This window comes from Melanerpes formicivorus, unplaced genomic scaffold (genome assembly GCF_026170545.1).
Source record: "Melanerpes formicivorus ecotype bairdi unplaced genomic scaffold, bMelFor1.0.p_v2 SCAF_10, whole genome shotgun sequence".
In the NCBI taxonomy this organism is placed as follows: domain Eukaryota; kingdom Metazoa; phylum Chordata; class Aves; order Piciformes; family Picidae; genus Melanerpes; species Melanerpes formicivorus.
Genome location: NW_027142362.1, coordinates 12401789 through 12424830, shown reverse-complemented (window position 1 = coordinate 12424830; position 23042 = coordinate 12401789). Strand labels below are relative to the sequence as shown.

The window sequence follows — 23042 nt, the reverse complement described above, 5'->3', positions numbered from 1 at the left end:
CCATCATTGGAGGTGTTTGGGAAGAGACTTGATGGGGTGCTTGGTTGCATGGTTTCATTGATTAGGTGGGTCAGATAATAGGTTGGATGCGATGATCTCGAAAGTCTCTTCCAACCTGATTTATTCTATTCTATTGAGAATGTGATTTATAAGTTACACTGTTTTTTTTCCCCCTCCTCATCTAAAGCAAAGTTCAGACGTTACTGGGGTGCTAGACTTGTATTAAACCTTCAGTTTTGGAAATTTTGTTTAAAAAATATCCTGAAAGTCCCCTCAAAGCCACGGATTATGTAATACTTTATTAAGAATAATATTTTTTCCCCTAAAGACTCTTACAAGCCCATTCTATCTTGAGCTGTTTTCACATTTTTTTCTATTGCCAGATTTTCTGAAATATCTGAAAACTGTGTGTTTATGGCAAAAGTGAGATTACTGAGCTCATGTATCCCAACCCATCTTTATTTCATTTGATTTCAGCTGAAGGAGGGTGGCATGTGATTTGTGTAGCTAGCATGTTTGATTTTTTTTTTTCCCTGCAGCTGCAAAGTCAGAATTTGACAGACTGATTCAGTAATGAAGTTGATACTCTGTTTTGTGTACTTTGGTAGCTGATGTCTTCAGAAGACCATCCAACATCAGGGAAAAAGCCTCTGCAAAGCTTTATTGCTTCTTTGTCTTCAGCCTGTTCATGGAGATCAGTAGTTTACCTGCAGATAACAGTCCAACATGAAGTGCTTGTTTTGTATAAGCACTTTTCAAGGTGCATGCAACTGGCTAATAGTATGTTTCAAAGAGTGTGGGTAGATATGTGCAGTTTGTCTGCATATGAAAATTGGGCATGTATAAACCTTATCAATGTCTAGATTTATGCTAGGCCCTCTCCTGATCAGGAGAGCTTTGAAGCTGTTTGAAGGTCTGTGGCAGCCTGGTCAGGCTCTTTTGCTTCCAGGATCGTAAAGCCTAGTGATACTGGATTCTACCTTTAATTGCTTACTACTAATCAAATGGTATTTAGAAAACAACAACAAAAAGCTGCAGTTCCTGAAAATGGGCATAGTTCTATTAAGTTCTGGTTTGATTTTTTGCTGTGTTCTTTTTTCTATTCTTAATTTTTTTTTAATTTTATTTTTTACTGACAGCCTTTTTGGTGATTACTGCAGTATATTGCTTTCTTATACTAATGCTTTCCTGCTTGAGAATACTTTCTCTGTTACAGCTCTAAATTAATCTAGGTGTTAAGTCTTTCCCCATCGTATAACTAATCCTCAGAGCCTGGGAAAGTGTCTGTTACAGATCAGTCTTAATACAATGGTTACTGCAACTGAATACTGACTTTTGTTCCATGCACTGTTTCCACTTACCTTTACCCAAAGAGGTATTTATTTACTTGATCTTATCTGCTTGATTCTTGTCAACTCTGCTAAAAGACAGCAGAAACTATGTTTACACTTTGTAGCCCTCTGAGTTATGCTAGGTGGAATTCTGCAAGGTGTCCCTGGCTGATGGTTCTTATCCTAGTACCTGTTAATATTTTTTGTCGGTGGGTGTTTTGTTGTTTTGTGTCTGCCTCCCCCCACCATCCTAATGCTGAAAAGTGATTTTCAGTTCTTGTGAAATGTGGTCTTGACAAACTTGACTTTTAAAAACTTAAAATTTGAATTTAAAAATAACATTTATGTCTTCTGCATATGAGTTTCTAATTGCTCTGTTAGGAGTGCTGTATTTCACAAGCAGTTGTAGTCTGAACATTTCTACACTCGGGGCACTTTTAGATTGGTAATACCTAGCAGTCCAGGTCTTCCGACATTTACTGCTTCATTGACAGTACAATTTCCAAGACTGACCTGGAGTGCTTGAAGTGCAGATGCATGTGTTGCAGGGTAATAATCTCAGATAGGAGGCAGGGTTGAAGTTCAAGGCAGGGTTGAAGTTCAAGGCTGTAGCATCTTTATTAGCTGCTCCCCAGTCTACCAAAACTCTTTAAAGGTGTGGCTGTAATCCAGTCTAAACTCATCTGAGATCTGGCTGTCACCCTTCCACCTGTCCCTTTGTGCTTTCCTCCTGTGCTTAGTCACTGTTTTGGGGACCTGGACTGAATAAACATCTAATTACCTCCCCTGTGATCTTTTTTTTTCCCCTGGGGATTATTTTGTTGGCCATTTCACTGACTTGCCTCTCCACGTGACTGCGTAAATGCCAGTGCTGGTATGAGTTAGAGTGGGATCATGTGAAAAGGCTTAGGAAAATGGGATTGTGGCACCCCAAACTTGACATGGTGTTTGAAGCTGGTTTGGAAACTTGCTCTGAGGTGCCCAGAAGTTGATTTGTGCCATCATACTAGCGAGTGTTTGGATACTCTATCACCTCTCCCTGGGTTCTGAGTCTTACAGCCTTGCGTGCAGGCATGGATGGAACTGCACCATCACAAGTCAGGTTCTGTAGCCCTGCACCGTCACAAGTCAGGTTCTGTAGCCTCTTGCACTGCAGACTGCATCTGCATGTTACTACACTTAGACTTTCTTTTCTGAATGTTTGCTACCAGATGTAAGGTGAACTGAGCTGCATTGGCCTCTTCCATCAAGTTATTTCTCTTGGCAAATGATCTGGTGCTGGTAACTTTTTTCATATAATAAAATATTGCTAGATGTTTTTTTCCTTCTTGTTCTTAACATGCTTTTTATTTGTGTTTTAGTGCTATTCCCATTCCTGTTTAACTGTCTCAAGAAGCTGAACCTGTTGGGGTAGGAGACAGGAAAGCTGCATTCTACTAATGTATCTGATAGGGCTCACAATAGCAGCCAAGTGGCCAGGTTCAGACAGTCTTGGTGGTGTACAACATAGTTGAAATTGTTTGTATATTTGCTTTGTGTAGTAAGCTCAGTATGGTTTACCTGTCTGTAGCTAGAGCCAGTCTGAAACAGTTTAGCTTCTTTTCAAAGCCTGTCCCTGTGGGTGCTGTGGTCATGCAAGTATTCAGGTATAGTTCCAGTCACCTGTGCTTAAGCGACGCATGATGTGGCATAGAAGTACCAGCTGTGTAATTACAAAACTGCTAATCAAGTTTCTCCTAAATTATAAAAATCAGTTAATCATGGCTGAGGGCGATCTTCTGGCCAGAAAATTTGAGAGTGATTGCTCTTGAAGGAATTCCTGTTCATTGTGGTGATCTTGCACTAGGGAAAGAGAAATGTATCACTAATACCATAGCTGATATACCCTGGAAAACTTTCTAGGAAGTTATCATCATCTGGTGTTGCAGTGCCTCTAGGTGCAGAACTAGTTGGAAGAGGCACAGTCCTCCTAATTTCACAGGCTATGGTTTACTGACTCCTTAACTGCGCTGCTGAGAATATTCAGGGGCTTATGCTGCAGACTGTCCTGTGGGGCAGCCCTGTGAGCAGGTACCTTGGCCTGTATGAGGGGCACTAAGCAAAGATGTGAAGGCTGGCGTGGACATTAACCTCATAAACTGGTGTTAACTGGCACTGCAGCCAGAGGCATTGAAAAACAGAAATATCCCCTTAGCTAACCTTTGTTCTTTTAATTTGTGCCAAATTCAGAAATGCTTTTGATGAGGATTTATGCTTTTGCCTCATTAAGCAGTTGGTCTGTGTTATTCTTGGTTTCCTTAACAAAAATCTTAGCAGAAAAAACTTTTTTTTTGTTGTTTTCAACTATAGAAAACCCACAGTTTGTATGCATGCAGTTTTCCATATAAATCCTACCTCTGTATGTTGAACTCTTCACTGTTACATTCTCTGCAATTGTTTCAATTGCATTACTGAAGCAATGTGACCTATTTAGGTTGCTTATATAGGGAAAGAGGGCAGAAAACACTCACTGGCTTTGTCCTGGCTTGGGCTGCCAGCTGGTGTTACATACAGGTGAATGTTCTGCAGTGATGAAGGCTGCCAACAAACGGGTCGTTGTTCAGATGCATCATCTGGGTGTGCTTTATTTTGTAGCCAGGAGAGAAATGCTTGGTACTAGTATAATCATAGAATGTTGCTGAGCAACATGATACAGTAAACTCGGGGCTGAGATTTCTTCCTCACATAGAAAATGTGCAAGGCTAAAGCTTTTCTGCTTTCAGAAAAATCCTGTTTTCATGTTGTAGAAATATGTTTTTCAGTCACATGCATGTAAAGAGTCTGCAGAATACAGGTGGACTTTGCAGAGGGGGAGGACTGTTCACAACAGCTAATTAGGCAATGAGTCCCTAGGCTTGCTCGGTGGAGACTCGGGGAGATTCGGAACAGCTCTTTCCTCTATAGAGAGCATATCTCTGCTAAGATAAAATTAGTCTTTTTGCCTATCCTCTTGGCTGACATTACTGGATTTTTCAGGGTTTTTCTGACAAATGTAAAGATCTTGTGTGTAGGACAAGAGAAATCTTTTGTAATTAACAGATTGGGAGTTAGCTGGGTTTTAATTATACCATGAATTAGGAAAACCTTTATTAGAATAAACCTTTATTAGAATAAACCAAACCAGGTTGGAAGAGACCTTCAAGATCATCATGTCCAACCCATCAACCAATCCAACCCACCCAAACAGCTAACCCATGGCACCAAGCACCCCGTCAAGTCTCCTTCTGAACACCTTCAATGACGGCGACTCCACCACCTCCCCGGGCAACCCATTCCATAACGCAATCCCTCTTTCTGTATAGAACTTCTTCCTAACATCCAACCTGAACCTCCCCTGGCGCAGCCTGAGACTGTGTCCTCTTGTTCTGGTACTGGGTGCCTGGGAGAAGAGACCATCATCCGCCTGTCTACAACCTCCCTTCAGGTAGTTGTAGAGAGTGATAAGGTCACCCCTAAGTCTCCTCTTCTCCAGGCTAAGCAGCCCCAGCTCCCTCAGCCTCTCCTCATAGGGCTTGTGTTCCAAACCCCTCACCAACTTTGTTGCTCTTCTAAACCAAACCATTTTCAGTGCCAGATGAGAATGAGTGCTGTTCTCAAAACCAGAGTATCTGCTCACCTAAAATGTGACCTTAGGCAATATGTTCTGACTTCCTTGGCAGCTCTCCAAGAAATAAAGAAATGCCGTCTTAGCTTCCTTTCCTTCCTGAACATCAGGATACAGGTGCTTAAAAAGAATGCTCTTTTTGTGTGACAGACCTGTAGTCTTTTCCTGGGTAAGTGGTGTAAGTGATTTGGGGGATTATTTTGATGTACCTTGACAGTGCACTTAGATCAGCTCAGCTGTCTTGCTAACTCAGTATCTATGCTACCAAAGGAAATGTCCTACTTCTTGTGTTGCCACCCTGATTTCCCCTCCCTTAGTTTTCTGCCCAGTTTATGTCTGAATTGGTTCATTCTAATATCAATGCTAGCATTTTTTTTTTCCAGTTAGTAATGTGCTGGTCTGGGAAGTCTTTGTGGTGCTTGGTAATACTAATTTGAAGAATTCCATCTGTTAAAGCAAATAGTTCCCCTATGTATCTTGACTTTGCCCTTGGCGGGACCTCCACCTCCTTACTGTTGTCTTTTGTTTATCTAGAATGATAGTCTGTCTTTGCTCCTTTCCCCCAGGAGGTCAAGAGGAGCCAAAGTGTAAGTCCAGTAGAGCTTAGGCAGGCCTTTGTGCCATATTGTGGGTGTTGCTAAGTTTGCTGGAAGAAATTACAATAAACAGAAAGCATTTATGAAGTACTAGTGGTGGTGTGATCTCTTAGTGCAATTTGCTTTGGGCAAGGTGAGGGAACCAACAAATTAAACAAACAAAAACCCCCAAATCCCAAGCTGCTTCATTTCTAAAAATCTGTATTTGAGTTGAGTGATTGATTGATTTATTTATTTTTAGGCTTGTGGTATTTAACATAGATGTCTTGCAGTTCAGTTCCATAGGTAACCTACAATTCTACATCAACATGTGGTGGGAGAGCTGAAAAACAGTAGTTTCTTTGATTTGCTTTATAGGATATCTATATCACTGTGCAACAAACAAAAAGTAAGAGGTAAGATTGATACAGTATATTGTACATACTTTGAAACTACCTGCATTGCTTCATTGTACGTTCAATTAGTGTACAGTCATTTGGGATGGATCTCTTTTTTTTAATGCTTCAATTTTTTTTTCCTTGAGTTGATCTTCCTTTTATCAGAGATAATTTAGTGTTCCCTGCTAGAGCAAAAGGAGTTATTGTCCTTGCAGATCATTCTGCTCTTCAGTTGATACTGTCCAATGTGATAAATTGGAGTATTTAAAGCTCATAGAATAGAATAGAATAGAATAGAATAGAATAGAATAGAATAAACCAGGTTGGAAGAGACCTTCAAGATCATCGCGTCCAACCTATCACCCAACACCACCCAATCAACTAACCCATGTAACCAAGCACCCTGTCAAGTCTCCTCCTGAACACCTCCAGTGACGGCGACTCCACCACCTCCCCAGGCAGCCCATTCCAATGGGCAATCACTCTCTCCGTGTAAAACTTCCTCCTGACCTCCAGCCTGAACTTCCCCTGGCGCAGCCTGAGACTGTGTCCTCTTGTTCTGGTGCTGGCTGCCTGGGAGAAGAGACCAACCTCTGCCTGTTTACAACCTCCCTTCAGGTAGTTGTAGAGAGCAATAAGGTCACCCCTGAGTCTCCTCCTCTCCAGGCTAAGCAGCCCCAGCTCCCTCAGTCTCTCCTCATAGGGCTTGTGTTCCAAGCCCCTCACTAACTTCGTTGCCCTTCTCTGGACTCGCTCCAGCAAGTCAACATCCTTCCTAAACTGAGGGGCCCAGAACTGGACACAGTACTCGAGGTGTGGCCTAACCAGTGCAGTGTACAGGGGCAGAATGACAAGTATTTGGTAAGCTTTGTGCCTCTGATCTGAGATCTGAATACTTAGTTTGGGAACTCAGGTTTGCTGAAGCAACCATGTAAGGCCAGGCTACGAGAAATGCCATAAGACATTCTTCTGTTTCCCTCTGCGTTAGAGCTAGCCAGATCTGTGCTTGTATCTTAATCAAGCAGTGCTGTGTGCATCTGAAGGATGGTGTGATAGGAAGCTTCGTGGTGCTTTCAGTCAAATGGTACAGTTCAACAGTCTGAGCGTTAACTTGGAGATAAAGTGAGTAACTGAGCTCTCTCAATATATTGCGTAACTTTTACAGCTCTAGTTATAATATTTAACAGAAATACTCATGAAGATGGACGTAAGAGTGTAGTTGAGTCAGAATTTGCTCATAATAGTCAAACACTAATGGGAAAGTCAATGTAAGAGAATATTTCAGGAGTCAATATGAGGTTGTGATAGGGAGCTCAATTTTTATGTAAAAGTAGTCTCACGGAAAAAACAACAAAATCAGACCCAGTAACTCAGACAAGTGTTTGCTCCCCTCAGAGACAGGGTGGAAATTTAAAAAGTGCTTAAATAAGCCTTATGTATAATCATAAAATCGCCTAGGCTGGAAGAGACCTTAGAGATCATCTAATCCAACCTCCCTGCCATGGGCAGGGACAGCCTCTCAACTAGACCAGGTTACTCAAGGCCCCATCCGACCTGGCCTTGAACATCTCCAGGGAGGGGGGCATCCACAACCTCTCTAGACAATCCATTCCATTGCCACCCTCATAGTGAAGAATTTCTTCCTAAGATCCAGTCTGAACCTATTCTGCAATTTAAATCCATTTCCCTTTGTCCTGTTGGTAGACACTCTTGAAAAGTCCCTCTCATTCACATAGTAATTAGCTGCTTTCACATTTGCCTAAATAAACTCAGTTAAGTTTTTTTTTCTTTGCTCTTTTCTAGAGTAAACAGAAACTATTTAAATAGTTTTAGTGGGCAACTTTTATCTTCAGATAAGAGTTTAGGTTTACGGACGTCTCTAGAATGCTGTCAGGCTACTTATACCCTGAGATATGAGGACTTCACTCAGTGTGTGCTCTTGAGCAGATGCAGCCCAAGCCAGCTCTGTTTCAAGAGCTAGTTCTCTGCCTTGATAGACAATGAAAGTCTAGCTGAATCCAGTAGCTCTCTGTTAGTGAGTTGAACTTAAAAATGCTTAAGCCTTTGCAATTCTGCAGTAGGTACTAGGCAAATTATTGTTTTGGCTTGTTTTTCCTTCCAGCTCACCATGCTTTCTCCATCCTATTCTAGTCTCTACAGAACTCTGGTCATGCTGTAGTTGACCAAAATGTTAACTTCTACTGTAGTTCGCAAATACTGGCTCATTGGTGTGCTCCTGTGTGCAGGCAGGAGGAAGAGACAATAGGAGTTAAGCCTCTTTCCCAGTGTTAGTAGTTAATGTTAGTAGTTTTGATGACAAAAAATGAATTGATTTTTTCCCTGATACTGCGTCTAAAGTTACGTGAAATTCTGCAAACCTTAGCTGCAGTCCGGTGCTGTCCCATATTTCACATGCCCACTGGAATGTTCTCATTATCTGCCCTTTTGCCTGTAATATTCAGAGAAATATTATTGAACTGTAATAATTTAAAATGTGAGCATAAGGCTTCCTGGTTTGGTGTAGTTTCTCTTGGATTAGTTTGTTGTGTTTTGGTTTTGGTGTAGTTTCTTGTTTATGTGAGGTTTTTTCATACTCAAAGGTTTGTCTGAGGCTAGCTATGTCAAAAATCCCTTAGTGATAACAAGTTTCCATTGCTCTAGTGAGTTAATAATAGCCTACTTAAGTCAGGAGGCACCAAAACTTCATGATAGAGAAGTACATTTCTTCATATGCCATTAAAAATAAGTCAGATCTGTAAATGGAACAGGCTAAGAAAGTCGTAGAGCAAGACAAACAACATCTTCTCTTCCACCTTGCTTTTTTAAGTTGTAATATGCTTCAGCATATAATGCATAATCAGATGTTCATGCACTTCATGAGCCAGAAAGGGAGGACCTTCTTTACATCTGCAGCTCAAATAAAGCTGAAATTATCCTTTGCACTGGGTGAAGTGAGCTTGCCACCTGTATGCGGTCTGTGAGTAGCAACTGCCAGGGCTGAGCTTTTTTCAGTTGGGAACAAGTTGAAAGGAAGTTGAGGGTAGCATGAATTATCAGTTTGGTTGCAGAAATCCTTTCTTACTGTTTTGTTTCCAGAGGTGGCCACCACTAACTCCTTTCTTGCATCTGTGATGTATATTCCCTATGTGATAGGCAAGTTGCTTGGGGAGGACAGCCAATGGATTCAGGGTCTTTGAACTGTTTTACCTCCTAAAGTATGGCCCCAAGCTTCATTTGTTCTAAAAATAAAGTCAGAGTTTATAGGATCTGTGTTTATACACCCTGTGTGACACATGCACAGTAAGCCCAGCACTTGCCAGAAATGTGGGGTATGGACCAAACTAAGTCATTCCTATTGAATGAATCTGGTGGTCCAAGGAGTGCAGAGGTTTTAGCAGCTGTGCACAGTGTCCCCCCTTGGTCCCTGTGGAAAGAACCAGGGAGAATGGCCATGGCCATCCTCGATACCCACAGGAATTAACCCACTTAAAATGGCTTGGCGTCATTTCTGTTGTATGTTGGTGTGTAGATACGCTGACTCTGCTTTCCTGCTGGTCTTATTTAAGAGAGTGTGTAGGCTTGCAATCTGCATCGATGGTAAGATTAGAATGACTGTAGCTAAACTGAGTCTTTGGTGAAGAGGATGCAGATGATCCAAATGTATCACTGTAGGTAAGGAAGGAAAAGTAGGCTGTATGTTTAAAAATGTAATAGCTCTGGGATTGGTCTGTATGAGTAATTAAACCTTCATATAATTAAAAATAGCTTTTGAATGAGAGACCCTATCAGAGAGAAGCAGGCACTGTATGACAGGTTTGAAACCATTCCTATGTACTTTTGCCACGTGTTTATTTAATTTCTTGTTTGAACAAAGTAGGTATTAGAGTTAAAAATGCTGGCTGAAAAGCCATAGCTGTATTTTCCTTGCAGCTACCATCACATATTTCCTTTTCTGTCTTTTTCTTTCATCCATGGTTGTTTTAGGGGGTAAAGAACCATTTTTGTCTCCTTTGAAAAGTCAGTGTTTGTTGCTTCTAGATCGTAGCTATGTATATGTTTTGAAATACCTTATGGAGTGCATCTAAATGTGATTCTTCTGGGAGCTCACAGAAAGTAATGTCTAGATTCTTTGAAAAGGTTGTATTTATTTTTTTTTTTAGCTTTGTAGTTTGCTAGTTGGGAGAATTGAAAATGTAAACTATTTTGACATCTATTTACTTACTCCAGTTTATGGCAGTGAAACTGATTTAGCTTCTGCTGTGGGTTTTTCTTCCCAAAATTCCAAATCCTGTTGAGGAAAGTTGAAAATCAAAAAATAATAGCATGTGTTTATGCCTTGTATGGACAATGTCTGCATTTTAAGATGTAATACTTCCTAAAAAAGAGGAGTAATTTTATGACTGGTCTAACTGCAGCACAGCATGCACTTTGACTTGGGTGTTAAACCAGCAACTTAAGGAAAAAAACCTCACCAACTTCAAAATATGCTGGCTTTGCTTTGAATTTCCCATTGAAATGTGTGTTGCAGTTGGAAGATAACTTCCCCTGTAATGTGGATATAGTGGTTTGAATCTGAATGTAATAAAAATGTCCCAAAAGCCTCAGGTCTGTGGGGTTTATTTTGATTCATCAAGATTAATTATTTCAGAATATTAAATTGTGTATATGAATTTGTGGTCTTCTGGCTTAGTTTAATCAACAAAAGAAAGTAATAAAAGAATCCCTAAACAGATGACTTCTGTGCTTTGTGATTGAATGGAGAAAAAAATTCTCAGATAAGTAGCAGTTCTTCAGATAGCACCTTGGAATAATTTTTGTCAAGTTTTTGAGAGCTGTGGAAAATCACTTTTGACAAATCCCAAGTATGCTTTGAATCCAAAACTGCACAAGGATTTGGTGAGTTCTGTCATGACTGCGTTACATCAGAGAAGAACTTGATGAAACAATAGCTGCTCTGTTAGAGACCTGGATTGCTGTGAAAACTGTTTAGAGTAAATCTCCTGAACTGTTTAATAAAGAATAGGATTGTGGAAGGTTTGTTTTCAGCACTAAGGGAGCCATTGAGAGGAAGATTCCTATCTTTGCTCACTGGCTTGTTTGAAATCTACCTCTGAATACAAGCATGCAGGAGAAATGACAGAGGACTTTCTCTGACTGCCCTTTTCCCTTCCTTGCTTCCTCAAAAGTTTTGTAGAAAATCAACCCAGTATTTTATTTATTTATTTAGCCATTGAGCAATGTAATTTCAGGACTGTAGCAGTATTTTTCACTAGAGAAGTCTTTCAACCCAGAAAACTAGAGCTATTTGGTTTCTTATGAGTCAATTGAAGCTAGATCGACCATTCTGCTCAGAACAGGATCTTCAACATAGCAGAGACACCTTTCCTGCGTGATGAGTCTGTGCTGGTTGGGTTTTGTGACAAGAGGTGCCCCAGTGAGTTGGGGGAAAAAAACAAATGAAAGGACATTTTCTTGTAGATGAGGCTGGTAGTTTCAGAATAACAATGAAATAGTCCTTTTGTGGACAGCAGGTAAAACAGCCTTGCAGCAGCTCTTATATGTAGTGGATTAAGCAAAATTTTAATGCATAGTCTTTCTCCTTCAGAGTGACATACTTCACAGGGATAAGCTAAAGAACTCTGTATAAACATCATTTGGCATTCTGATAATATTTGGGCCTTTTTATCTTCTATATTGCACGTGCCTTCTAAAGAACTTACTCTTAACATTGGTAAGGTTGGCTGATATTCTAGCTTTTGATTCAGGAATATACTTCATGTGTATTCTCTGGACAGACAGTAGTTAAATATAGTTTGTAATACTAGCTGGCAATGCTTTGTTTTCTTCCCCCTCTTGCTAATTTTAAAAAATAAAAGTACAACAAACAAAACAAACCCCAACACAATAACACAAACAAACAAACAAAAAAAAAAACTCAACCCCTCCCCCCCCCAAATCAAAACAAAACCCAAAAACACACCAACACAAAAGCAAGCAGTCATTATAGAGGCATGTAATTTTGAATTGCAAGGAAAGCAAGTAAATTAAATGCCTGGGGTTTGCTGAAGCCAAGAGTGTAAAACAAACGTTAGCAAATACATGGCATCAAACTGCCTACATTCTTCTTTTTTTCTTCTCTCCCATCTGTTTAATTACTGAATGTTGGCTGAAGTTCTGAAGACTTTCCTCAAGTTATAAATGTTTCCTTGACAAACTGAGTTGTGCTCTGCTAGTGTTTTCAGTATGTGATTTTTTAGGTATTGTCTTTGAGAAATGTAGGCATAACTCTCTCACACCACCCCATACACAATGCTCATCCTGGGATGCGTGTTTTCCATATCTTTCAGTTAATTTGTGCTAAGAACAAGTCCAGATGCTTTGTCTGCAACAGAGTTCCTGCTGCCTGAAGGGTTTGAAGACCCTGCTGGCACTCTTTGCAGTGAGGATTAAGTTGCATTTTATTTATGTGCCTCTTCCCACAAGAAGTTTTACAGATTTTACACTGCTTGATATGGATGAACTTCATTTGGCATCACATGCATCTTGGTTGTTTGGTTTGATTTGATTCTGTTAGATGTATTGAGTATAAAAGCGATAAGCTGAAAGTCTGTCTGGAATTCCTGCCTTTCAGCTATAGCTGTGGAAGCCCTGTGCTCAGTTAGGGGTTAGTTGGCTGGGCAGGGATCACAGTTCAGTCTCATGGTCTAGCACGTGTTTGGCTAATGGAGCGGGTCTCTGAGATAAGAGATCCTCTTGTAAATCATGAAAGGAGTGTGTGCAGTATGCATAGTTACATAAGCAGTAACTTGTCAGTGGACATTTCCTTGAATAGACAAGCTAAAGGACGTTCATAGTACAGAATGTCTCTTAGAAATGTTTTGAAATTCATCTCGTTGGTTGTAAGTGACCTAGACAGATAGAACGTTCCGCTCTGCGGCAGTGCTAGCGTTTGAGTATTCCTACTGCAGACAGTTTCCACTGTTATCTTCTTGCTTTTCTGCCTTGCTGAAACTTCTCGTGTATTTTCTTTTGCCCAAGTGGAAAATGAAGGGTTTTTTGAAAATCTGTGGTGAGGGGGAAAGAATATAGAGGGTCTGCTTACTTTCAAATAAAGAACACATGTAAACTCTTACACCATATGGCAGTTCAATACACGCAAGGAGAGGTTTGAAAGATGAAATATGAGATGCCGTAGAAAGTGATATGACTGCTAAATTTGAAACTGAAGTCTATGTAATCAGTGATTGAAATCTCTCTTAGCAGCCTTCCACAAAGGTCACTGTTTGTAACATTTGGGTTTTTTTAAGCCAGGTCATTTTTTTGATTCAGCAGGTCAACTTTATAGAGGAATTGTCAGCAGAGCTGCTGACATTGTGAATGATATGTTTGAGATAGATTCCATTTTAGTTTTGTAGCAAATACTCTGTAATTTAGGAGCCTCCAAAAGTATGCAGTATCACAAATAAGTAGGAAGAATAAACAGATCCTTTTGTACAGGAACAAATTAATGACTGTCAGTTACATCTATAGGTGTCTCATTTATGTTCATTAAAAGTCATGAAAATGACTTTGAGATCTTGCGAACAGGAAGGTTTACTTTCCATAAAATAATTCAGCGCAAACTTGTTGGGATAAACTTTGCACAATTTCACAATAGTTTGATAAAGCTTTGCTGTACTGTTGTGAATCAGTTGCTGCCCTGCTAGAACTTACTTTTATTATTTTATTACCTTGAATAAGAGGTTCTTATAAACACTTATGTGAGTTGAAGCGAGAGTAGTAGGTGATTGGGGATTTTTTTTCCCAAGAGCTGATCTCATACTGTACTTTGCCTTTTTTTGTTTGGGTTTTGTTTGTTTTAATTTGCTATATGCGAAATCTTAAGTTAGAGTTAACTGTGTATTAAAAGTTTCATTTTACAAGGAGACTTGCTAAAAATACCCATTATGAATTTCAGTGAAGATAACATAAATAATTCTTGCATCTTGAGCAGATACACTGGAATTTCTGTTATTGGTGCTTTGGATTGCTAATGCTATTGGTGAACCAAAATTAGCTAGTACTACAGTGGCTATAGTAAAACCTCTCGTAAAAGGCTGTGGGATTATTTTGGCATTTAGATACTTCCAGAAGTAGGAAATACTGTGGTTGGGCACGTTATCTTGAGTTTGTAATTCAGCAAATACTTGTGTAAGTTTTGTTTCAAATAGCAATTATAAATATTTCAACACTTGTGAAAGTGTTATGAAAGTATTTATTTATTGGAAGTAGTTTGAAGTGTTTCCTTTAATCGTGATCCCAGAGTAAGAATCTCTCTTCCAGCATATTGAATCAAATGTATGTGGGTTTTTTTGTTTCTTGAAGTACTGAAAGACACAGTGAGCTTTGTCTGCTTAGAAATCAGTACAAGCAGAAGGAAGTATCACTCATAACCCTCTATAGCTAAAAGTTTGAGCAAATGCCTTGTTGGCCACTTTGGGACTGGAAGTTAGTAGGTACTAGAGTACATCTTCCAGCAAGTGGAATTTAAGCAGTTTTCAGTGTGCAGATGAGATCCTGCCAACATTGACTTCTAAGATGTCTTAATGTGGTGAAATTTTGATAGATAACTTTCCTGTAGGAAAGAATAAAAGTAGTTCTGAAGTAATATTTGGAGGTGTTTGGCTTGTGGGTGTTTTTTTTTGTTGCTGTCGTTTTTGTTGGTTGGTTGGTTTGGTTTGGTTTTTTATAAGTTGTACATTTTATTTAGCCTGAAAGATTTGAAATGTGTGTGGGAGAATATGGAAAACTCAAGGCTTTTTTAATTGAGATGCAAATTTGAAAGGAAAGAAAGGAAATGGTTACATATCTCATTATATGTTGATACTAATTGTGCTTTTTGTTAAAATCTGACCATATGTTTTGGGGGAGGGCTCCTAGTTCTTCCTGTTCCTCCCTGCTTCCTTCTCCCCCTTTCTTTCCATTTATCTCGAATAGCAGCACTGCAGAGCTCACTGTATTAAGGCACCTGCCCCATGTTGGCTGTAACCATCATGTAAAGTACACTTTCTGAACTACAACAGCATAACAGATCACTTGAAAAAGAGTAGGCAGTTTTTCTAAAGCAGTCAACAACTTGCATATTGATTTTTGACCACTGACTTGATCTCCTGTTTTAACTTAACTTGATTGGGAAGTACTTCTTAGGAAGTAATTGCTGCAACTGATTTATTTTAATAATGTCCTTATGTCATCTTCCTTTTTCTGGTCACCCCAGGAGCATTACGTAACAATAGTTCATACTTCCAGGGAAGGCAACACTGTGTGTCAGTTCTTCCTGCGTTTTTAATGTGATCTTTACTAGTTGACGGGAAATGTGTCTCACTTAATCTGTTCTCAGTTTTCTATTTTTTTTCCTCTCTCTCCTCTCAGTTGAAAACAAGACTCTGTAATTAGCAGGGGTGCGTCTGGAGAGAGTCTAGCTTTGCCAAATAAAATCTTCTAAGTATGTTTTAATAACAATATAGAGTCTCTTCCGTGTAAATAACATAGCTATCCTCCATCCATTAATAAATACTTTCACTACTGAGGATTAGAGAGAACTCATTGAGTATTTGAAACTACATGCTTTAAGATAAAAAGTAATCCATTTGGTGGTTGGGTTTTGTTGTTTTTTTTAATTTCAGACCTGTTTATTATGGAAAATGGTGTGGTACACTGTGAGTCAGTGTTCCTTGTCCCCAGCTTTGATCACCACTTAAAATAATATTGCATGAAGCAATTGATGCAATTACTTGTGGTTTATATGATTCACTTTTCAATACTAGCATATTATGCCTGTGATAGCTTGCTTCAAGTATTAAATTGCTCTTACCTTTTTATATGCTGAAGGATCTGCAGAGTTCATATATAAGCCTAAACTACTGCAGTGTTGAGCAATGATCACTATAAGACCTCACTTTAAAGAAATTAAATACAGGAATACGTACCCATGTAAACAGTGGAGACACCCAGGTAAGCAGAAAGCACCTTCCAGAACTGGGATTCATAACCCAAAGGCTAATGCTTAATAGTGCTAAAAAAATTCTTAGGAGCAAGCTAAAAGTTTGCTCTACCAACTCTATGTGTATTTTTACGTATAGTACATACATATACAAATATGTATTATATGTACTACATTTACATAATTTAGTTTTATAAGTACTGGCCTTATGATAAAGGTGGAGATCAGAAAACTGTCTTGAGCCCAGCTCATGTGAGGCACAGGTGTCCTAGGAATACTCAGCTCTTTCATGGGAAGTGATGTGCTCCTCTTCTTATCCAAGAACCAGGGGGAATGCTACTGAAAGTTTAGAGATTAATTTTGAGGAGAGCATCTTCTCTTTCCCAAGCCTGCTAAGACTCAATTGCTTTCATCTCCTTCACCAAAGGAGAAGGAAACAAGACCAACCAAATGCAACACAACAAAAAAACCCAACGCAACCACCACCCCTCCTCCAAAACCAAACAAACCCCACAAAAAACTAAAAAAGAGGGGAAAAGCACCATAAATGTAATGGAATCCTTTTTACTACCATGTTTGCATATAATTTCTAATATCCTGCTTTTCCCTTGCTAGACCTTCCTTCTTTCTGTTTTGCAACATTTTCGTCTGTGTAGGGAAAAGAGGCAGGACAGTAATGAATAATGGCTTTGGTTATTTATTTGAGGTGTTTTAAACATTAATTTAAATGTAAAATACATGGTATGAGTACTTATTCTGTTGTTTATAGCTCTTCTTCCCTGCAATGATTCCTCCCTCGGGATTGTGCATCTACCTTTCTCCTACCCTTTGTTCTCTCTTGGGAAGTTCCCATACCCTGCAACTTTTCATCCACCTTGGAAGAGACTGGTGGCCCTCTGAATGTGAAGACAGAAACTGGAGCAGCATTTTGTTGCTGCCTCAAAGTTCACTGATAGAAAACATTGGAAGGAGATCATGATGAATAATGTGGGAAAGTTCTGCTGAGTCTGGGAAATGTTTTGAAAGAGGGTGGGCGTTTAAGGAACAGTTTTCCAGGGGCTTAGTTTAAAAGCAGCTGGTGCATTCTTACTTGTAATAATTTCTCTGTCTTATCTTAAACTGATCTTGAAATTGTGGTGAGTGAAAAAACATCCATCTACATGGAGTCTTATGGGGGAAAAAAAAAGTTTTAGTTTCTTCATAGCTTCCACAGGCCTGTGTTTAAATACCTGTGAATAATATTCATCAGTCTTTTTTCCCTGTACTAAATAGAATGAGAATGGAATTTCTCAGTTTTTTTTTCTAAGGCAAAATAGAGATGAACATGACATGCTGTTAGCAATTAAGATGTTTTAATGTGATCTCGATGAGGATTTAAGGCAATATTTCATTAGGTGCAAATCAGCATCTCAGGACTTTCTTGTTTTTAATTACTACAAATCGTGTCTGAGTGCCTTTCTCAATCTATTGCTGAGACATGATGTAGACACTGGGCATTATGCATACTGTCATGTAAGATAATGTTGGCTGTTTAAAGCAACTGAAATGAGATGATGTCCAGCTATTAGAATAGGTAAGCATTTGGAGAACACCCTTGGTTTCATGTCTTGGAATATATTTCAAGTTTAAGTTTTAAACACAGCTTAGAGATGTTAATTAAATTTATTTAATGTAAATTTGTTTAATGAAATGAGAAGTCTCTTCATGAAGAACAAAGGTTATGACCTATTTATTGCTACTAGAAAAGACCACCAGTGTTGTTAGAAAACTTCCTTACCTGCAACTTCAAGGTGAAAATGTTACTTTAATGAAAGTGGTTATTGTTACCTCAGTGTAGTGCAGTTAATTTTAAAAGCATGTTAAAATTTTTTAGAATTGTTATTAGCAAGGCAGGAAAGCACACTTGGGTTGGGGGTTTTTTGGTGCAACTTTATTTGCATATTGCAAATTTTTGCTATTTTAATGTTGGCTTTGAAAAATGTTACTTTGGATTTTAAGGGATTTGTGTATAAAGTAAGATAGAATAGAATAGACCAGACCAGGTTGGAAGAGACCTTCAAGATCATCGCGTCCAACCTGTCATCCAGCCCACCTAATCAACTAAACCATGCAACCAAGCACCTCATCAAGTCTCCTCCTGGACACCTCCAATGATTGGTGACTCCACCACCTCCCCAGGCAGCCCATTCCAATGGGCAATCACTCTCTCTGTGTAGAACTTCCTCCTAACCTCCAGCCTAAACCTCCCCTGGTGCAGCTTGAGACTGTCCCCTCTTGTTCTGGTGCTGGTTGCCTGGGAGAAGAGACCAACCTCTGCCTGTCTGCAACCTCCCTTAAGGTAGTTGTAGAGAGCAAAGTTATATAATGAGAGCAAGTTATATAATGATTCTGGTGATGCCAACTTTTAGGCAGTGTGAGAGATTTTCATAGGCTTGCATATGGTTTAGTTAGTTTTTGAGAGACAGCACAACATCAAATGACAATTTCAACTCCTCTATGTTAGACACTGATTGACTTTAACTGAATAAAACACACTCATATGCTAATCTTGTCTCCTTAAAAGTGTTTTTTCATTGCAAAATTGTATGATTCTGTATCTTATGACTACTGTTACACTTTTTATTTTTCAGTCCCAGAAAACCTGGATAGAAAATACTTTCACAAAGAGGGAGTGTGTGTATATCATACCAACTTCAAAAGATCCCCACAGGTAAGTGAGAAATGTAAAAACTCATTGCTGCTCTTAAAAATTAGGAAAAGTTAGTATTATAAAGAGAATGGTCATGGTTTAACAAGAGTGTATAATAGTTTTGGGGTCTAACTACTTTATTTGTATAGAATATTGTCTTTTTAGTTCACTCTTCCATGACTGGGCATTGTCATTCTTCATGTCTCGCTTGGATTTATTTTGTTTTTTTCCTGCAGTTACTTTGGCATTGCAGAAATCTTTCATAAATGTTCCCCTGTGCTCTTTGCTGCTCCTTTTCAGTCTTCCCAGTGATGTCCATAGTGTGTCTACACTGGGAGTTCTGTGATTTTTATTTCGGTTGGGATATTTTGGTAGCATAATTCTGAAGCTGGAAGGTCTGATAGAGATATCCACTATTGGAATTTAAAGAACAGTGTTGTGAGTATAGGGTGAAGTGTGAAAATAAACCTGACAGTGCAGGAAAAAGGGATGAAGAATTCATGGAAGAATAAAGAAAAACAACACTGGGGAGGAAATTACAAAACAAAAGCTGAGGAAATGTTTGCTTCTAGGGAAGATAGATAAGAACAGTTGGAGTATCAAAATATTTCATCTAATATCTAGTAATTTATCTAGTACCTAATAATAATATAATAGTTCATCTAATGTCTAATATTTTTTCAAGATTCTGTAAGGAAAAAATGAGACTGAAAAAGAAGGAACTAAGTGACTAAAGGAGAGGCTGAGGCTAATGAAGGGTATTTTGCATAACTCATGTAAAATCAGCATTGAGAAACCACGCGAGTTAGCAGTTCCTCTGACACACCTAATTGTTAGTTTACCTTCTCTAAATGTTATAGGTGTAATTCAAGAGTCCCTACAATAGTTAAATTTGATGTCTGTAGTTATGATATCTGTGTCACAGGAAGACAACCAGAAAACATTAAAAATGGGTATTACAAGGCAGCTTGGTCTCCCTAAAATATTTATAATTGTTACTGTGACTTTCAGCTCGATGGTTTGTGTCTATATTTTTCCTTCATATATTTGAAAGCAGCAGAGAAATTTATTCTTCTAAACTTCAGAAAACTTCTATTTCACTCTTACCCATTTTAAAAAGTTTGAAATCTCCTTTATTGGGGCAGAGGTTTATTTTTCTTTTATAACCTTTGTCTGTAGAGAGAAAAAGAACCAATTAAATACTGTGGCATTTTTAATTTATTGTAAATAATTCACCACATTCTTTGAAACCATGTGACATGAGAAGCTTTTAGAATTGATAGCCATGATTGTACCACATGGAAAATTTGCAAATGCACACCAAGTAATTAGGAAGTTGTTACAATTTCCAGAACATTTCACGAGGAACAAAGTGATCTTCAGCACTTGCCCTTTTAGTTTAACCCATTTGTACCATACAACACACTTTTACGACTTTCCCATCAGATTTTGTCCTTCAAAGAATTTCTTGCTGCTGTTCATGTATTATGTGCAAATGAACCAACTCTAGACAAGAATGTTTGTTTTGTTGATCTGTTCCTTTTAGTATGGATAAGTCTGATGTAATTACTGTTAGAGAAGATCTGAAGTTACAGCTCAATGTGAAAAACATGGATGGTTCAAGCAGTGGATCTTCTGCAGAGGACAAAAGTAAAAAGTTTGCTAATGCCCAAAGTCTGAACACAGTTTTAGATTACTGTATAACAGCTGTATTTGTACATTTTTGCATACTAGCTTTTAACCATAATTGGTTAACAGCTGCTTATAAAAATTATGGAAAACAGTGGTATAAATTTATCTGCTGTGCTAATTTAAATGTTAAGAAAGCTGTTAGGGGGAAAACATGGAATATGTTTAAAAAGAAGATAGAAATGATATAATAAACTGTATGCGAAGACACTATAAAGTTTGCTCAAATATAACTTTCTGTACATGCAGCTCAGAAGTGATTGAATAGCCTTCCCATACAGGCAGTTCAACTTGGATGTGTATTAGAGGATGAATTTGCAAAACAGATGCAACCATGTGTGGTTAGAATGAGTCCAAGAAAATGCTGGTCCATAAGTAACTTCTCAGTGTCATAACAAAATGTTTCTGATCGAGTGCTGCAGATGAAGCAGTCTGAAATACACATGGGCTCCAGATATTGGTGGGTCAAATCCCCAAAACATCTGAAAAGTTAGGACTGAAATGTTTGTGTGGTTTTACATGTCGAGTATGCTACAGTCATGTAAAATAAAGACAGGCAAGTTACCTGGTTACAAATGGGCAAACTTGGGCATCATGTTTTTCAGTTACTGGAGATATATTTTGTTCAGTGATCTTTTGTAAGCACATGAAGTGGTGTGAATGGTCTGACCCTCATCCCCACCATCCCCCTTAAAACTGAAGCTGAAGTTTACTCCTATTTAAAATTATTCTTTATAGATGCCTTCCAGGATGTCAGATTTGTCAGCAACTTGTCAGGTAAGAGTTCTTTGTAATTACAATATTTATTAACACCCCCACCCCCCCATAAAATAAGTGCTTTCATAATAGGGTTTTAAAAAGTTTTGATCAATATTGCAGAAGACAAGCTGGTGAAAGGTTAGATACAAATAAAATACAACTAATGAATAAAGAACTGTCTGCAATACATAAATAACAGGTTTATAATTGTTATATAAAGTACTTGGCTTCAAAGAATCAGTTTCTTCTGGCCTCCAACTTTCTATCTCAGTGAGCTTTAACGTTTTGCATAATTATGTATTGTAATTAATTCTTGCTATAAATATTTATGGCAACATGAGTTGCTCTGGGAAAGAGGGTTATATAATTAGAACCTTTGCTTTTTAAGTCTGGTGTAGCTCTGGTATAGATAAAAGAAAAAGAAAGTCTTCTCTCTCGTCTTACAATATTTACTGAAGTATTTTAAATGATGTGGTTGGGTGCAGGTGCTGTTGTGGCCGCTTGGTCAGGCAACATGCTTGTTTTACTGCAAGTCTTGCTATGAAATACTCCGATGTGAAGCTGGGTGAAAACTATAATCATGAACTAGAAGAATGGTCAGTGGAAAAACATACAGAACAGACCTCTACTGATGCTTATGGTGTCATCAACTTTCAAGGTGGCTCTCATTCTTACAGGGCTAAGGCATGTATGATGTTTCCATTTTTTTCTTACTTTAAATGTGTTGATAGAGGTGGATTTATGCTTCAGCTTCTGAAATTGAAGGCTGAAAACAATGTCATCTGTATTGTGTCAAACCCAGTGCCCTCTACTATCCTAGTACTTTTGTATTGTTTCTGATTTCTTTCTAATTTTTATTCTAAAATTTATTTTCTGTAACAAAAATCATTCAGGTCTATCAGAATTAGTTGTATCCACATGTAGACTTATCCTCCAACTAGAAATGGCAGTAAGAATTTTTATTACTTAAGTAAAACCAAAACATTAAGAATTCAGTGTCACTGTTTCAGACTTGATGAAAACACAGCTTAGTCTCCTGTGCTGCTTACTTGCTCAGTTCTGTTATTACAGAAGCTGTTAGATAACATCTACCATCTTAACACTCTAGTCATAATTTTTAATCTGTGAAAAGTCATCTAAAATTCTGGACAGACATGGAATATGCTGCTTTTTTAGATTTGTTCAAAATAATTAAAGCCTAATTCTACTAATCAGAATAAGGTTTTTCAGGGGGGAGAGAGGGTTAGTTTAAAATAAGCGTCCCAATAAATTAAAATTTTGGAAACCAACTCTTAATTCATAAGTGCATGTGTACTGGGGAGACCAGAAAACAGGAAATTTGGACATATTCTCCATAACTGTTTTGCATATGTTGGTGGTTGTGCTGAAAATGATGTAATGCTCTTGAACTGTTACAGGCTCCAAGGGGTTCTGATACACTCTGGCTACTTTGGCCAAACCGAAGTGGCTGAGTTGAGGGAGCTGTGTTGTGTGGCCAGCCAGCAGAGCCCTCAAGGAGTCCAGTGCTCTAAGTCAGATCATCTCTCCAGGAAGCGGGGTTCTTAGCCAAATTCTTCATGTTTGTAGGAGCAGTGGATATGTTCCTTTGTACACAGAAATAGCAAACTGCCCGTGCTAGTTTCTGTTCTTCTGCAGAGTGCTAGTGGGGTTTCTAAAATCAGTTTATTGGAATAGTAATTTTTGTTGTTGGTAGAACTTGATTCAAGTAAGGCATAGTTTCTGCATAATGTCCCCTCCTCTATTGCATAGATTGTAATAAAGGTGCAGCGGTATTTTTAACTAATCAACCATCTGCTTAATCTTACACTTAGACATAGCTGACCAAGTTCTGAGGTTTTCTTTTAAAGAACGTAGCTTTCCTTCCTACCAGAGATAGGGAAGGAAAAGCAAGCAGCTGTCTTTCTGCCAAACCTTTCACAAGGGAAGTGCAAACATCTCCCCAGTAGATGGCAGAA

The 23042-nt window shown here is 38.6% G+C and overlaps 1 protein-coding gene across 1 annotated transcript in view; it reads left to right on the top strand.

Moving 5' to 3' along the window:
* TRPM7 (transient receptor potential cation channel subfamily M member 7) overlaps positions 1 to 23042 on the top strand; it is a 59395-nt gene that overhangs the window by 4543 nt on the left and 31810 nt on the right. Inside the window, exons 2-4 of the mRNA XM_068143728.1 lie at positions 18560 to 18639; positions 21046 to 21084; positions 21552 to 21750. Coding sequence (XP_067999829.1) covers positions 18560 to 18639; positions 21046 to 21084; positions 21552 to 21750 — 318 coding nt within the window. The remainder of the gene's footprint in view (positions 1 to 18559; positions 18640 to 21045; positions 21085 to 21551; positions 21751 to 23042) is intronic.